Here is an 18907-nt window from a genome sequence, read left to right as displayed (position 1 = left end):
ACCATGTTAGTTGAGCAAAATAAACTTTACTTACACTGTATTTATTATTTAAATTTTGTTTCCTTCTGTCTTGGAATTATACAATCACAGCAAGCAGGCAGCTGCCATGTTGTGGACACGGTTATTAAGGGAAATTGTGTATCGCCCCAAAATCTTGTGTATGAACCAGAATGAGGGACCTAATGTCCATGTGTAGTGCCCTACACAATTACAGAGCCTGAGGAGGGAAGCCGGAATGTGAGGAGAGCAGTGACATGTAGGAAGTGCTGAATGGAAAGTGAAAGTAATTGACTGCCCCTCCTCTATGCCACGGGCATAGAGGCGGGGCAGGTAATATTTGATTGACAGTTTAGATATTTAAACACCTTTATAACAGGTACGGATGTTTTAATGAAAAAAAATTTTGGGGTTCCATATTTAATTTGGAAAGGACTTTCATTATGCAGTTTTTTATGTGTAGGTGACAGGTCCACTTTAATACACTTTCCCGAAAATTTTGTTTGCGGGAAAAAATCGTGAAAAATCAGTTTATCAGGATTTTTTCGGATTTTGCATCCGATTTTGAGGATTTTTTTAGGATTTTTCACCGGAAATCTCTGATTTCTAATGTTTTTTGCCCCAAAAATACTGAAAACTTTGGGGTATTGCACGAAACCCAGCGCATATCAAAAAATCATTGGGACTTCTCCCATTGACTTATATGCAACCTCGACAGGTCTGAGATGCCGGATTTTCTGATTCAGACTTTTCCATCCTCGGGGGTTTAATAAATTTAAAACTTGATTTTTTAACGATTTTCGAATGCATTCGGAGTTTAGTAAATAACCCCCTTGGTATGCTGTAGAAAGTGATAATCGAATTTGCCATTGGTCTTTTATTATTTTTTGTTTTTTAGCAGCTCTCCAGTTTGCAGTTTGCTAGGTTCCAAATTCCCCTAGCAACCATGTGTTGATTTGAATAAGACACTGGAATATGAATAGGAGAGGCCTGAATAGAAAGATGAGTAATAAAAAGTAGCAATAAAAATACATTTTATTACAGAGCATTTGTTTTTAGATGGGGTCAGTGACCCCCATTTGAGAGTTAGCAGAAGGTAAATAATTCAAAAAGAAAAAATGAAGACCAATTGAAAAGTTGCTTAGAATTAGCCTATAGATAGATAGATAGATAGATGGTTAATTGTTTTTTTGAATGGATGATACCAACTGATACATTTTCATGGATTGTCAGACTTTTGGTATTCAAGCTTTGCAGTCCAACATTCCTTTAGGGCCTATATAAAGTTAAAAAACATATCAAAATATCATAAATACAGTCACATTGTAATTATTTTATTCTTATCTGTAGTACATCTTCAGAATGTGGGGGACCTGTCCTGTCTTTTAGGAATCACAGTATTAATGTGATAATATTGACAGCATAAATATCCTCTATGAATATTCAAGCACAGACATATATCCACATACTCGTTAATATAATATAAGGGAACACCCACTTATTAGTAGGGTAGCACCGAATCATGGATTTGGTTCGGGATTCGGCCATAATACGGCCTTTTTCAGCAGGATTCGGCCGAATCAGTGTCGGACTGGCCCACCGGGATACCAGGAAAACTCCCGGTGGGCCCAGGTGTCAGTGGTCCCTCATGCTGCTAAACATTTGGCCTATTTCTTGGCCATTCCCTATTTCTTTGAGAACAAAGAGGCTAAATATATGGAATAATTGATTATAGTATAAAGAGGACAGACTAGGAGAATAGAAGTTGATTGAGGAGATGAAGAATATAAGTACTGAGAGTGGGCCCCTCATCTAAGGTTTTATGGTGGGCCCCTGGTCTAAGGTTTTTGGGTGGGCCCCTGGTGTCCCAGTCCGACACTGTGCCGAATCCTTGTGCCTGGCCAAACCAAATCCGAATCCCAATTTGCATATGCAAATTAGGGGCGGGGAGGGAAATCGCGTGACTTTTTGTCACAAAACAAGGAAGTAAAAAATGTTTTCTCCTTCCATCCCCTAATTTGCATATGCAAATTAGGATTAGTTTCTGACTAATCTTTCGCAAAGGAACGTGAATCCAAAATAGTGGATTCGGTGCAACCCTACTTATTCTTAAGTCTGGAATACTCCCTACTTATATAGACGGAGTTCTTAAAAAAACTAGTTCTTATTTCTCCACTAATTTTAGCTTTATTCATTATTGTTCCCAAATAATTTCATATGTGTCCTCAGTTATCTCATGGAATATTGGTATAGTGTGTTGGATACAGTAGCCATCTTTCTTTGAATTATGCAACCCATGGAGATTCATCATGAACGATAAAAGAATGATTAGTATGAAAAAATCAAACTCTAGGTTTGACAAAGGTCCTTTGTAGGTTGGACATCCCGTTGGAAGTTCTTGCAGTAAAGGACGATACCTGCTGATTTGACTTTCCAAACGTTTCTTCCACGAATCCGCTAAAATCGAAGGGATATCTTTATCCTACCTGCAGTGATACTTTGTTTTGGTGATATTTGAAGTTGTAAAGATTTAAAAGACAATTAAAAGACCTCAGAAATAATTGACCAGATGATGTTCCTGAGTCGCAGAATGTGCAAGTATCTCCAGCAACTCTATGATGGTAAAGTGATTTGTATACATTCAATTAGCACTCGCCAATGTTCAATGTTTGGCCTTTCACAAGATCCAGCTCCCTAAAAATGTGGTTTGAAAATAAAACACATATTTTATAGTATCGCCTTAGAAGCTTCCAGGAAGCACAGTGAAAGGTTCCTGCTCATATTATTTCTTGCAAATACTGCAGGTATGATTGTATAATTAGATTCTGTAGTCCTTTAATTGAATATGCTGAATAAGATGTTGAACCTGCTGCCCTGGATTCAGCAGGTCTGGACTGAGAATTAAATTAGGCCCCTGGCATTTAAGGTTCACAGATCCCCGATCAGCTCACACATAGGCCCAAACAGCCTTCACCAGCCCACAAAAAAACTGACTCTCTATGGCACCTTATAGCAGCCCCTCTGGCATTTGCCAGAACCCAGAGATTGCCAGTCCGGGATTCAGTATATATACAGCATACAGCTTCAGTATATAGGAAGCATAACTCTTGCCTACTGGGCCCAGTAAGAGGCCCAGTGCAGCTGGGGACTGTCTGATCAGTCTCAGTACAGGTATGGGACCTGTTATTCAAAATGATCGGGACCTGGGGTTTTCCGTATAACGGATATTTCCATAATCTGGATTTTCATGCATTAAGTCTTCAAGAAAATCATATGAACATTAAATAAGTCCAACAGGATGGTTTTGCTTCCAATAAGGATTAATATTTTATATAAATATCTTAGTTTGGATCAAGTACAAAGCAATGCTTTATTATTACAGAGGAAAAGGAAATTATTTTTAAAAATTTGGATTAGTTTGATAAAATGGAGTCTGTGTAGGGCAGATTTAATAAAGAGTGACGTGGCTAACGCTAGCGACTTTTCACCAGCGTTGCCACCCACAGAGACAACGCTAATTTACTAACAGGCGCAGGCACCAATTCGCTAGCAAATGGGTCTGTCGCTGGCAGTCATTCGCACTCTATTGCCAGGAGACTTTTTTTTACTCTGCAAATTCAGTAAAATGCGGATTATACTGAACGTTAGCTCTTTTGCCAGAGTTGCCTACGCCACCTCAGACCAGATGAAGTGCTATAAAGCAATCTTCTGTCACTTACATCATATCCTGTGTGCATTAAATGCATTCAAGTTCAAAAAACGCTGGCGACTTTTCCTTTTTTGAAGCAGAATTGCCGGCAAAAGTCCTGACTTTTTTTGGCTGACAAATTTTTTTTGGGTAACTGCAGACATTTTATAACATATGGAACATTCATTTTACAGTGGGCTCATGTGTAGGGCATTGTATTAACTCTCTTGTCTTTATTAAGATTCCCTGGTGGTAACTTCAAGCATTTGCACCAACATTTATAATAAAGACCTCCATACAACTATAAATTACTAGCCGTATGCAAATTGACCTAAGCGCAAGATCGCTAGTGAATTTTCACTAGCCACAAACGAACGCTAGCGCATCTTTGCTATGAAATGCTTACACTGCCAAAGTAACGCTGGTGAAAAGTCGCCAGCGTTTGGTGCCCAGGGCGCAACTTCGCATATCAGTTGGAACCTGTATGTTGAGCTCAGGAGTTCTAGTCCAATCAATATCTTGCATAAAATTAGCCAGACATCTATTGGACAGTTTTGAAAATCCTCTTAATATATTGATGCAATCCTCCTTATACCTTCAGGTCCCCCCTGCAGTTACAGGGTATTTTTCCTCTATAGTTATGCCTCCGTTGTGACCCTTAAAATCATTCACAACAAATCTAGATCAAAGTGATGTTTTGCGTAAACTTCCCCATAAGCAATTATCTCTGGCTGTGTTCCTTCTAAATAAAACCATCACCCATATGTATACAAGCTCCCAACTAGAAAGGATCAAGTGGGCACACATCAGTGAAAGAGAACACGTCTATTTTATATTAATTGAAAGAAAAAAAGAAACTCAAACAAAAAAAAGGAGATACGTAAGAAGCAAAGAGATGCTGCAGAGAGTAATCACGTCCCTCCAACACAACTATAAAACAAAGAAAAAGATGCTTCTCTTTGACCAAACAGAATCTCGCTTAGCACTTTTGACATCAGAGCTAAAACAAATACAGCCTTTTGGAGAAAATATCCAGGTATCAAAGAGGGAGAAAAAACAGAATGAAATGCCCGAAGCGGTTGGGGTTTACATGTGGATGACACGCTCAGATTTAAAAACCAAACTTGTCTCCGCACTGCTGTTTTTAAGAAAGTAGTAAAAATACAAATTATGAATGAACACTCAACATCTCCAATGCTGATTTGTAGTCCTATCTCCTACCCACCGTAGGCGCTTATATTCAAGTCAAAGTCAATGAGCAAACAATGCTCTCTGTGCAAAACAGAAAATCTTCATATAATGCACGTTTTACATTTCAGAGTTCAAGCCCCAAGGCAGCAAACTGCTTATGGCACCTTGAGTCAAATGGCTGGAAAGTTCCTCCGAATACCCGAGGAATGAGTGTAAAGAATATGTTCCCATTTACGAGCTGGTGAACATAAACTTTTAGTAAAGGTTCGAAGGAAAAGCATCTGTCTTCTTTATACGCTTCACACTTTAGAACAGGAATTAACAGAATCATATAAAGTAAAAGACTGCAAAAACACTAACTTCTCAAAAGATTATTTCTCCATGGACACCAATGTTTTGATTGAAGAGCAAAAAACAAAAAAAGGTTGTTTGGGAAAGGGATGAGGGTATGATATTAATTATCTATCATACATTGACCTTGCTAATTCCTGTTGATATTAGGTTAGAGGTCATCTGAGTCCATTTAGGTGTCCCTAGCAGTCCATGGCATTTGCATCTCTTCGGGGCAAATAATTGGCAACCAAACTCTCCCAATTTCAATTTTGCACGTTAACCAGTACTTGAGATAGGTTCTTCAACTTCACGGAATATATTAAATCCAGGCAATTCTAGAAGCTGAATGAAAAAAAGAAGTGGGCTGGGAGACTGAAATAAAATATGGCTTTACTAAGAACCAAAAACAGGTGCATTTGGGTTGTTGCGGCACTGATTATACTTAGTCAGGTCCCACCTGGGAGTCCAATATTTATGTAGTGTCCAAACAGATGAATAATTCATGGCTTTGAGTTGGAATTCATGATAACGTCTACTGTTCCAATGTTCCTTTAAGTCTTTTCCTTTCCATTTACTTTTACTTTCATTAAATACTTTACAGATCTCATATAAGAGCCCTGATAATATTAGACCTGATTTTCTCACAATTCCAGTGTTTTGGCTTTTTTAAAACCTGCTTATAATGCATTTTTAATAATTGCATTTTTTTTTTGCTTCTGTTTTGCTTCTGTTCACCTGTGGCGAACTTATTTAAGTAATAATGTTTCAAAATCATTATTTTATCTTGTTTGCCTGATGAGACCATTCCTTAAATGACACAGTCTCCTTTATTTCGACTATTCAGATGGCAGACATCCTATTTTTTTTTTTTTTATTGTTCTTAATTATTCTTGATGCCTCCCGTTCTATTGGTGGCGGTGCCAGGATACTGTGTCCGGATTTCTTCCAATTCCAAATCCAGTTTCTCAAACTGGAAAATGAAAGCAGGGAACAATCCGAAAAATTAAGAAATTAAAGGGAAATGGTGAACATTTTGAAAAAAATATTTACAACTGAACATAGTAAAATGTTTGAGCTGAAGGGCAGTGGATTCAGAGTCTGTTGATAACATTCAGTTGTCCAGCCCTCACTGTAGGCTCCTCATTCTTCCAATATTCAGCTCTTTATTGCAGTTACTGATGGATTTCTTTTGTGCCGCTGGAGGCAAAAGGACAAAATAAAAGCAAAAACAGATCTTTGAGTGGCTGCAAGTCCATATGATTTGTCCTTCATGGGTTTTTTGGCACTGGAAGGGTAAGGGTCAATACTTCACTAGGAGGCATGAAGTCTGCTGGTATTATAACCCAGTTGCTCCCAGAGACATTCCTGCACTGTGGCTCATACAAGGAATCGTCTGCATGGTTTTGGGGAAGTCATGGCTGACCACTCTCCCGTTCTCACCGCTTCCTCCTGCTGTTGAAGGTCTGGGTAGAGTTGCCATCCGGACTGTTTCTGTGACTGTTGACTGCGGAATTAAACAGAAACCCTTTGAGAAGGACAGGGGGTTCATCCCCTGTTAGTTTGCCAAACATACATATAGTTTATATACATATATATCAAATTATGTGTAGTTTGTGCCAGGTCTAGTAGCATGTTAATAAATATATACAGGAATGAAAGCTGCAACTCATTGTTTGTTATGGGTTTGACCGAAAACATGTTATTAATCACTGCCAATAAATCCTTTGTGTTCAGGAAAGATGTGTATTCTCTACACAGGTACCTCCCAGGGATTCTTTCATGTAGAATACCTCAGAACATGACAAGATGAATACAATGTCAATTTCATGTAAAATGCTTCCATACCACATTTCAGGATACATTTCATATAACACCACTATACTGTTTGTTGTAGGAAAGTCATTGGTGATGGTTTTAAAATCTGCCTATTTTTCCTCTGCCAAGTGATACGTTGTATGTGTATGCTACGCAATATGTTGGCGCTATATAAATACATGTTAATAATTAATAATAATAATATATATTTCAACTAGAGATATACAGTTGTAATATATGACAATATACTATATAGGTACTGCACTTCAAACATTTATTGCATGCGATTGTTATCAGAATTGTAAGCCTATAGAAAATGCGATCTGTTAAAAATATTTAAGAAATGCCCCCAGATAAGATGTCACCTTCATCTTTTTGGATTCACTCCTTGATTTGTAACAAAACTCGATAAGGGCAACAAGCATGGCCAATCCCAGACCTCCGATGAGAATGTAGAACACACCGGCAACATTACTGAGACTCAGTGCACTTGTCTTATCCTAAAGCCAACAAGAGAAATGAAAGGAGCAGGGAGAGAGGGGGAAAAAGAAACATGTTATGAGAGTATAATGCATCTTTTGTGTCTTGTTAGTCCCTATTTACCCCAAGTTTACCCCAGACTATAGCACAAACTGCATAAAGAAGGCTGACACTGTTTCACACCTTTTACAGCTACTTTCATTTTAAGGATTTAAACTTCTTGAAGTTCTCTTTGAATTAAAATTGCCCAGTTTTTTTTAAAAAAAGCGTGGGACAAAGGTTCAACTATGAAATAATGTTGAAATAAAAAACATCTTTACAGACTTAATAGAGACAAATTATCACATATGGATACGTGAAAAAAAAAACGGAGGTTGGTGAAATGGCACAAATGTAATGCAGGAATCCTACCATAAATACTAAAACCGTAGTCAATTTCTTAAAGCGGACCCGTCACCCAAAAAAAGAATTACAAATCCTATTTTATCATGTTAGTCAAGCAAAATGAACTTTAATTACACTGTAAAAATTATTTAAATCTTGTTTCCATCAGTCTGGGAATTCATAATTATAGCAAGCAGGCAGGAGCCATTTTGTGGACACTGTTATTAAGACAAGCCTTGTATCATCTCATAATCTTGTTTGTGCACCAGAATGTGGGACCTGATGTCCATCCCCATGCCCTGGCTACACAATTAAATGGTTAAGAGAACGGGGGAATGTGGGGAAAGCAGTGACAACTAGTAAGTCCTGAATGGAAATTGCACGTAATTGCTTGCCTCGCATCTATGCTTAAAGCATAGAGGAGGGGCAGGCAATGTTTGATTGACAGCCAAAATTTTTAAATGAATTTACAACAGCTATGAATGCTTAAGTAAAAAAAAAAATATTTGGGTTTCATGTTTCATTTGAAAAGGACATTTATTTATACAGCTTTTTATGTCTGGGTGACAGGTCCACTTTAAGGTCACCTTAGTGAGGAATTGCCCTGCCCAAGAGCAGTCTAGAGCTGTTGATTGGAAGCAGAACTGTATTTGAAGATACCAATTTAGTTGCTGGTGGTCTAGTGGGGAGTCCGTGTATGACAGTTGCTAGTCAGACATTTTTTACTATTGTCATATGGTTGATTTTCTAGAAATTCACCAAAAAGTGTGACCAGTTATCACCTATTTGCATCCGAGAATAACATCTGAAGGTACCTTCAGGTATGGTCATTGTCTGCTTGTTTCTCCCTAGTTAAAGCAGATCTGTCACCCACACATAAAAAGCTATATTATGAAATTCCTTTGCAAACTAAACATGAAACCAATTTTTTTTTATTAAAATACCCTTACTGTTAAAGATGTTACACATATCTGGTAAATATCTGAGCAGTCAATCATATATTGCCTGCCCCGTCTCTATGCCTGAGGCATAGAGGTGGAAGAGTCAACTACCTTCACTTTCCATTCAGGATGTCACTGCCATCTTCACAATCCCCCTCCATCCTCAGGCTCTATAATGTGTAGAACACTGCTCATGGGCATTAGGTCCTGCATTTTTGTGCATACACAAGAATTTGGGGTGATACACCACCTGTCCTAATAACAGTGTCCACAAAATGGCACCTGCCTGCTTGCTGTGATGGAAGCAAAATGTAAATAATAAATATGTAGTTCAAGCAAAGTTTAATTTGCTCATCTGACATGATAGAAAAGGATTTAGAATTATTTCTTAAGGTGACAGGTCCCCTTTATTTCACAGTACTTGCTGTCTGTATATAAACTCTGTTATGAAACATGACTAAGCTCCAGTTACTCATAGATATTGAGGTAGTTGTTGAAGATGATGATGATGAGTGTGCATATATACATTTTGAAAAATACATTTTATATATATATATATATATATATATATATATATATATATATATATATATATATATATATGTACGATATGGGCATTTTAGATTTATTCCGAACTTCAAGAGGCTTAGAACCCTTCCATATACCCCTCATCCCATTTCATAATGCACATCAACATATCATTGCCCACCTCCCTCCAGCAAGAACTCATGCATGCACCCCAAAAGCTGCAAACCAATTATAAAACAGACCCAGCCAGTCCTTTGTTCAGGGGCATAATCACCAAGCAACAGGGTTGAAACTAGTTCCATCTACACCTGGGCTGATGTTTAGGAACTTGACTGTCCTGGGCCATGGACTAAAGTGATCCATCTAAATAAGTTTCTGAAGATAAATGTGTCTTTTATCATTTTTCTGTTGGTGGGTTTTATTCTGTGAATTCTGTTGGACATTCATGCTTCATGGAAGTGTAAAGATATCTGTATATATATATATATATATATATATATATATATATATATATATATATATATATATATATATATATATATATATATATATATATATATATAAAAATATATCTAAAGTAATATTAATGTCATGTTTTTTCTAAAGATGTCAGCCAGTAGAGTAAATATTAAGGGAGCAGTTGATGACAACACAAGGTACACTCTTCATGGGGCCTGCTGGTTATGAGAGCAGCTACAAATCCTGGAAGAAGTGCCAAAGGGGGCTTGTTTCAATGGGTGGTCCAGTGCAAAGTTCCCCTGGGGTCCACAGTCCACTATTAATGTTTACTCATAACGGTGCCATGTTAAAATTACACGTTTGTCTATATGTGGCATCCTGTAACTTCTATATAAAGATGTCCTGCCTATGTACATAGATAAGTTGTGCTTTGATCTAGTTTTTTTTTAATTGGTTTTATATGATGTGAAAATTAACATTGAAAATGTTTATTGTGTTAATGGCATTTAAGTGTGATGCACACTATACTAAGCAATCAATCTATAGAAGCCCAGCAGCTAATATTTCTATAAAATCATTTTTGATGGATGGGTATATAATATTCAGAGAGAAGAACCTCCTGTGAGAGTGAGACTGGAACCCAAAGATTTGGAGAGCAGTAAAAGGGAAGAACATAGTGCTAGGAGGGCATACACCTTTTTATCCCTCAAGATTTGATTGGCTAGGTGTTTTTTCTGGGGTAGGAACTTGGATGTTGTTCCTGAAGTTGGCTTACCAGATCTTCACATTAGATGATGACCTGGAGCACAGCAGCGTCCAACCCTACAAATTGTGGAGGTGTTCATAGTCAGGTAGTTAGTGGGGTTGACTTGACTGTGATCCCCAGAGGCAATTTAAAAGGAGGGGCAGTTGCTAAGGTGAATAGATAACTGGATAGACGTAAGGTCATGGAGGGGGGTGGATAACTTTGTAGTGGGACTTGGATAGGAAGCAGGACCCAGGGTTGGTCCTCTTGAGGGATATAGCTAGGGAATATTTTATTGCTGTTTGTATATATTATACAAACAATTCTTTGACGGTTATGGTTTGTATTAAATATAATTGTTAATAAATGCAACTTTCTCTCCTCAGTTGTGTTCAGATGTCCAGTTATCGTGCAAGGAGAGGTGAGGGGTATCGCAGATCTGGATGCTGCACAGGTTAGGACTGCAGAAATCAGCCCTGGGCAAGGCTCGCTATTCTTTTATCAACTGAAACAGAGGTTTGCAACCAGTCATAAGGGAACTAGACTGATGCTCAGAATTTGTATTCAAAGCTTCAGTTTGGGCTCATAACATATAATTAAGATCAGAGATAGCTTAGCAATGCAAATAAATGGAAACACATTCACTTAAATTAATGTGCGGAGATATAAAACTGCTGGTTTTAAATATATTGTAATACAAATAAAATGGAAGTATAGATAAAGAAAGATGATGGAATTATTGTGATAATCTTTTTAACTGTGGGCAGAGATTTTCTTTGATTATATATATATAGTGCTGCAGGTGTCTGTATAAAAACATAAGGGATAATGTAAATTTTAAACAGCAGACCAGTAAATTTTGTCTGCCGATTAGCTGCTTTGGGGGGAATCTTTGCACTCAGTATTACAGTATATTAATCCCCAACTGTAATGCAGGAGCTAGATGTTATTGAAGAAGAGACTTATCATCTCATGCCTTTAACACTCTACTGTGCCCAAATCTGAATGTTCATGGCAGGAAACCAGTGCCATAACTACTTGTCTAGTTGCCCACATCCTTTTGGTACCAGAAGCAGCTGCTTATCTCTGGCAAAAGCCAATTTTTCTATCGTTCTCTAGAGCTGGTCTATTACCAATCTGTCAGCACTCCCATTGTCAGCAACAACCCTCTGAATATTTTATGGTTTGCAGTAAATTATAAGATGGAACTGATTCAAAGAGCAGATTGTGTTACAGATGTTCCATTACTAAATTTGTGATACGAGAACGGAACAGCTCCCAGGGTATAAATTAACATTACATGTTAAGGCATCATCTGTGTATTTAAAGTGACATTGAAATTGTTGGGGAGTGGCTACTATGTTAGGTTAATCTCATGGCTGACACCCTGCAAGGAAAGGATTGTGTTTATGCACAACCCAGTTTTATATTTGCTTACGTGGAACAGACTTTAGTAGAAAATTATAGTGTCATATTTTTTTGGTGTGGGTGTAGGGGGTGTCGCTCCTAGTTTTAGGATAGGGTAGAAAGTTTATTTGCTCTGCACTTTCATGGGCAGCTGTGACCTTTTGAAAAAAACGCCAAATGTATATTAATTCATAATACTAAAAGGGGTAGTTTACCTTAAAATTAAGTTTACATTGATGTAGGCAACAGTTTGCAATTAGTCTTGATTTATTTTTGGAATATACATTTTTTTGTTCTGCAAAGCCGGGTTGCGGGTGCTGAATTACCCTAGCTCAGTGCAGTCTAACTGGCGGCCTACACCCCTGACCCTCCTTTTGTGGCTTACCTTGTGTGAGCTTTAAAATGTATCAGCACTGAACCCCTGCATTGTTCCCACTTTAGATTCAAACTTTAAAATTGTTCATATCTGAAATCCTTTGCACTGTATATACCTGTAATCCATTGCTTTGTTCACACCTGTAACACCCTGTAAAGTAAGCATCTGCATTGTTCATCTGTTCACACCTCTCTACTCCGCCTGCCCTGTGCTGCCTGTGTTTTCCATACTCTGCCTGTGTGTTCCATACTCTGCCTGTGTGTTCCATACTTTGCATGTGTGTGCCATACTCTGCCTGCCCTGTGCTGCCTGTGTTTTCCATACTCTGCCTGTGTGTTCCATACTCTGCCTGTGTGTTCCATACTCTGCATGTGTGTGCCATACTCTGCCTGCCCTGTGCTGCCTTTGTTTTCCATACTCTGCCTGTGTGTTCCATACTCTGCCAACCCTGTGCTGCCTGTGTTTTCCATACTCTACCTGTGTGTTCCATACTCTGACTATGTGTGCCATACTCTGCCTGCCCTGTGCTGCCTGTGTTTTCAGTACTCTGCCTGTGTGTTCCATACTTTGCTTGTGTGTTCCATACTCTGCCTGTGTGTCCCATACTCTGCCTGCCCTACTCTGCCTGTGTGTGCCATACTCTGTCTGCCCTATGCTCCCTGTGTGTGCCACACTCTGCCTGTCCTGACTGTGTGTGCCATACTTTGCCTTCCCTTTGCTGCCTGTGTGTGCCTTGCTCTGCCTGCCCAACTTTGTGTGCGCCCTATGCTGTCTGCACTATGCTGCCTAAAGGAAGTGAATCTGGTGGGGGGTTTGTTATCATTTGGAAATAGTTGTTAGGGCTGCCTAAGGCCTTTAATTATGGGTTGTGGTACACCTAAAGATGTGGAGGCATGTGGATTTAGGCTAGTGCAACACAGCAGAGGGGCATTTAGATTGATTTGCAGCGGCCAGTACTTGGGTGAGAGGGTTGATAATAAGAAGCGTAGAGTTTATTATATGTGTACTTGATGGAATTATTATGGCATAATTATGTGAGAGAGCTAAGTTTAACCAGAGTGTTCAGATTCAGAGACAACTAACCTAATTTCCTTGGCTTTTAATGAACTATAAATCACAGAATCCTTAATGCTTGGCATTGATTTAGCATTTTCAGTTGAAATTCTGCAAGTTATAGTTCATTAACAGCCAGAAGAAAGAAGGTCGACCTTGCATGATTTTGATGAATCAAGTCTCTACAGGCTGGGTTTGAGGAAACCTGCAATGGAATACCCTGCAGATCAGCTAAAAAGAACTATGAAAACCCTGTTAAGCAGTCAGAAGGCCCCTGTAGCATCAAGTGATTGATAGGAACTCTGTGGCTGGGAGTGACTAACCTTACTTCCGGAGTCTTTGCTTCCACATTCCCCTTTATCGTACCACCATTTGCTTTTCAGCTTGTCTAAGACGCCTTGCTCACTGAGTTTCAATACCGCTAGGTTTACAGCACCTCTTCAAACCAGGGGATATAACATAAATAACATTACCAATGTTATTTTATGTTATTCAGCATCACAGCAACATTTCATTGAGGCATTCATTGACGTATGCGTGAACCATGACAAAGTGATACACTTCAATACTCAGTCGAGCGCCCACCACCCTAACCCTTTCATGCCCTCCATCCCCTGGAGCCCCTTTCTCCCCTCTCTTCCAGCCAAGCCAGATGAGTATTAACTATATCACTTTGAGTAACCAGCAACACCCTTCCCCTGCCAATGTTCAAGCTCCTTTTATTATCCCGGGCCCTGTATGGTTTTTTCTAATTTTATACATTTTGTTTTAAAAAAAAAAAAGATTCTCCTTCCCGTCAACAAGATAGATGAGCTCTGAGGGGGACAGGTCGGAATTTGTAGTGCAAGTACAGTTCCATCTGTTGTGTTGTGATCCACATGCAGCAGAAATACAAGTGGGGATTTAACCAGGCATGCAATATTTTTTGTGCTGTCAATTTGGTCCAACGTGTTTATCAACATTTTTCCAAGTCGGTCCACTAGACTGGGCAAAGGGTTAGAAAGCTGTACATATATTTAAATAATATAATGATAGAAAAGTATGGAATTTAGGGTAACAGTCACTTCCTTTCCTTCTGACCTTAAATTGATAATATAGATCTGATTGATGCAAGTGGAGGTCAGGGTTTTAAGGCACCCAAGTAATTAATAGAGTTTCAAAGACTTCTTATGTGATTTTATTACAGCCTCAGTCTTCTTCAGAATAAGATATAAAAGGCCTTGCACTTGGATCATGGGAACTACAGATTATATGATAGAGAACTGCAAGTTTATATTGTTTAGTTAAGTCACTGTTTAGTGCCCATGATGTCATGCATACCTACTCTTGTGTTATTTTCGGAGAATCAAGCTGCCATGTAAGCTTTGGTATCTTCTTCTAAAGGAAAATTTAAAAGGCAGGACCAGGTTTTTGGCATAAAGGGCATGCAGGGCAGTTGCTGGTTACTATCCATGCTGTTTGTTACCCGCTAGTTTTATCTTACTGGGGCTGACCTTGGAATCACCTCCCCCGCTGCCGCATTCTCCCTTGTCGTACCACCATTTGTTTTTCAATTTGTCCAAAAGCCCCTGCTCGTTCAGTTTTAACACTGCCAGGTTTACTGGATTTCTTTAAAAATGAATAGATAACACTCAATAAGTTACAGCTTGAGAAATCACTCATGAGGTCATGGGACAAAGGATAGGTGAACCAGCTGCAAGCCTCATCCTAAACCACATGCACCTATCCATGCTTTGGCTCCGACACCATCACCCACATAAATTTGGAACCTAACACTATCTTCGTTTCTACAAGAACTGCCCATTAGAACATAATAGAAACACCTATTATTCCTGTTGCAATGGAGATGCTTTCACTTCAAGGATAAGTACACTCTACCTACAAATAGGAATGCTTGATCGAGAAGGTACCATTTTAACATAAAGACTTTTAATATTATTGATGTTTTATTTAAAGGTAACCACTAAATTAGTTCAGGAAAACACTTACAGATTATAGTAAAATGTAAGAGAAGTAATTCAGATCCAGACCTGGAGGTCCCATAGCTAGAAGCAGAAGTGAACAAGGCAATCTCTTAACTAACGGGTAGAAGTGGCCATAGAGATTCCTTAAATATAGGCAATGTGAGTATCGAGGTCTCCCACCTGGAGAAAGAAGTGTTTACCATGGTCATCAAGGTCTCCTAGCTTGAGTGGACATGAAAGTCTTCTAGGGCAGAAGTAATCATGGACAGGAGGGTTCCCTAACTAGAGATGGAAGTAAACATGGAGGCCCCCTAACTAGAAGTGATTTACCACTTAAAATAAAGTTTTGCTACAATTGTAACTCCTAAGTTTGGTTTACTCATCCCTATACTGCAAACAGAATTAGAACAATTTAAACAAATAAACAGTAGTTTCTACTTTGAGTTTCTCCTCTCAGATGCTCAACCAAGTCAGCCAACGTGCTTATTCCCAATCGGAAATTATGTACAGATTGACAGCCTGGGACAGTCTATCTATATCCTCATACTTACTATCTATTTAACTGTACTGATAGCATTTAATGGCCCTGCTAAAAAATCATATCTGTATAAAATGGGTTATATGTGGGTGAAGGTGTTGAAGCATTATTGTGCCAATTAGCAGCACAAAGGGAAATGTGGCTTGGTCCTGTGTCTTTATATTTTAATTTATTTAATCTAAATTGCAGTACAAACCAGGATACATATATACACATAGAGACTTATTACAACACAATATTCTTAGCAGTAAAATAGTTTGTTTGCCCCTTATTATAATCCCTTTTGTTTCTGATGCCTGGCAGCGGGGGCTGGGGTGAGGTGTACTCGATTTAAGAAAACAAAGGAGTAAAGAAATAAGAGATTGAAAACTGGATCACCAATCCTTCTGAGTGATTCTCTAATGACAAAGAACACATATAGAAAAACAAAATATTCAGTGTGGGGGAACCACAGACAATATGGAGGTTAAAAAGAAAGATTTGTATGGTTTGGCCTAACGGAAAGCAAAGGAAGAGGAGGATGTATCTTGCTTTGCATGGATTAATGGATGATGGTCTATTGCATTTTGATTCATGAGAGTGGTTTGATTAGGTTTCTATATTCCAGCTAATATTTACACTCACACTGCAAAGGCTGGGAGTTGTTCAACCAACAATCACAGATGGAAGCACTGTTTGCATAAAGAACCTTCTAAACAATATTCGGTTACTGCAATCATATAGATCACAGATCGCTTTGAACTGGGGAGAATGGGAAGCTCTATTTGTAATGAGGGACCAACAATTGCCACCCTAGAAGGGAAATTTCACTGTCTCGTCAACGGGAAGCTCTGATCAAAACCAGTTAAGCCCATAGAGGGCTGTTTGCCCTTTGTGATATCATGCACTGTGGCTGAGATCATGACAATTTCTAGCCTTGCAAGCAATGGCCCCAGATTACTCTTCCACAAGCTATAATAAGCAATATAAAACTATGGCATCTACAATAGGGAATGTTTGGGGCACAGAGTTCCCTCCTCTGTGTTTGAAACTTGAAACTTAAAAAAAGAAACCCAAGAGGATTTTGCTACAAGCAAAACTATTATTGAGGGTAGAACTACCCGAGCGCTTTTACCTGCGATAGAGATGACACGACTGTCGGATGAAGACGCAACTTTGGCATTGGACAGTCATGTCGTGTGCACGCAGCGACAACGTCCGACATTCCTATTACTTACCTTAGATTCGGCACATCCAATGTGACGCCTGTGATTCGAGTGCGTCGGAACGGATGCTCTCGCAGGTAAAAGCGCTAGTGTAGTTCTACCCTTACAATCACACTGCTGGAAGCTACCATCAAGCACAAGGTACTGCTTTATTAACGCATTATTTATATTTACAGAGGAAAAAGAAATCATTGTTTTATACTAAGGGGATTATTTACTAAACTCTGAAAAAGTCATGATTTTTTTTTTTGTTTTTATAAAATCAGAATTTTAAAAAAAATCACAAATTTTTCAGAATTTATTAAAACCCCAAAGATGGAAAAATCCGAATCTGAAAATCCGGCATCTCAGACCTGTTAAGGTTGCATATAAGACAATGGGAGAAGTAACAATGATTTTTTGATGAGCGCTGGGTTTTTGTCAATACCCCGAAGTTTTCGGGCAAAATTCGGAATTTTCAGATGCAAAAATCGTGAAAAATTTTCACGATTTTTTCCCGCAAACAAAATTTGTGGGAAAGTCTATTAAGAAATAAGCCCAAAAAAACCTGTGCGGATTTGGTCGAAGTTTTTTTCAGAAAATATTGAGATAAATTCGGACTTTGATAAATAACCCTCTAAGTCTTACTTAGGACTTTATGGAAAGTGGCATTCCTGTATTTTGGAGCTTTATGGAAAATGGGTTTCAGGATAATAGATCCCTTAACCAAGCATAATATAATTGCCTGGGGTAATCAGAGAAAAGCTATATTTCAAACTCTACAAATGAACTGCAGTCAAAAAAAAGCCCATTATAATGCATTGGGAACACACACATAACTCCAAAGTCATTGCAAGTTTACATGGTTACATATAATTCAAGCATAAAACCTGCCCAAGATTATTCTTCTCAAACAGCGATAAAGGTCAAACGCCTACGCTGCACTAATTGCAATGCCAATCTACATTTCAGGGGAAAATAGCTGTACATTTCATGCTCATGTTGTCAGAGGCTAAAGCTTTCATTGTTCAGGCGCATTGAATTATTGTTCAATAAATGTTTCTTTCATAAAGCATAATGCAGGGCAGGTGGTCTTAATATATAAGGGCCAATTTATTCCTGCTGAGGAGTTGCCACAAAGATCTGTATGTAAAATAATGATAATCATTTTTAGGTCTGTATTAGACTTTTAATATTTAATCCCATTAACTAGAAGCACAAAATCACTTAAAGTGATACTGACACTAAGAATTTTCTTTTGAAAATATTAATCTACATCAAGGGGCAGATTTACATAGGGTCGAATATCGAGGGTTAATTAACCCTCGATATTCGACTGTCGAAGTTAAATCATTCGACTTCGAATATCGAAGTCGAAGGATTTACCGCAAAAAAAGCTTAGCAAGCGTATTGGGACCTTCCCCATAGGCTAACATTGAGGTTCGGTAGGTTTTAGGTGGCGAAGTAGGGGTTCGAAGTTTTTTTTAAAGAGACAGTACTTCGACTATCGAATGGTTGAATATTCGAACGATTTTAGTTCGAATCGAACTATTCCTTCACTCGAGCTAAGTAAATGTGCCCCTAAAAGTTACCTATAGGTCATGTTTTTCGCTGATAGTTCTGCTTTTGTAAGCAATTATTATTTGAAGTTCCTAAACCTGACTGTTTTGCCAACATGACTGTCAGTTCTCAACCTGTCAGTTAGAGTTTCTAATGCTAACGGACCAGAGCCGGGCCAAGTCGGGCAGGCGCCCTAGGCAGTATGTCAGAATGAAGCCTTTCTCCTTTTGTAAGAAGAACGTATCATTATCCACTTGACCACTA

General features: G+C 38.6%; 1 protein-coding gene across 5 annotated transcripts in view; it reads right to left on the bottom strand.

The window, feature by feature from the left end:
- Positions 1 to 4495: 4495 nt before the first annotated feature.
- LOC108712610 (glutamate receptor 1) overlaps positions 4496 to 18907 on the bottom strand; it is a 145884-nt gene continuing 131472 nt past the window's right edge. For 2 of the 5 annotated variants that reach the window (XM_041588006.1, XM_018254901.2), the window contains exons 14-16: positions 14891 to 15005; positions 7390 to 7524; positions 4496 to 6734 (exon numbers count right to left, since the gene is read on the bottom strand). In XM_041588006.1, coding sequence (XP_041443940.1) covers positions 6546 to 6734; positions 7390 to 7524; positions 14891 to 15005 — 439 coding nt within the window. In that variant the 3' untranslated portion in view covers positions 4496 to 6545. Of the gene's footprint in view, positions 6735 to 7389; positions 7525 to 13720; positions 13836 to 14890; positions 15006 to 18907 lie in introns of those variants that run through there. The other 3 variants (XM_041588005.1, XM_018254900.2, XR_005966548.1) reach the window with 2 other exon arrangements.

Source organism: Xenopus laevis, chromosome 3S (genome assembly GCF_017654675.1).
Source record: "Xenopus laevis strain J_2021 chromosome 3S, Xenopus_laevis_v10.1, whole genome shotgun sequence".
Taxonomy (NCBI): Eukaryota; Metazoa; Chordata; class Amphibia; order Anura; family Pipidae; genus Xenopus; species Xenopus laevis.
This window is presented reverse-complemented; position numbering and strand designations above follow the sequence as displayed.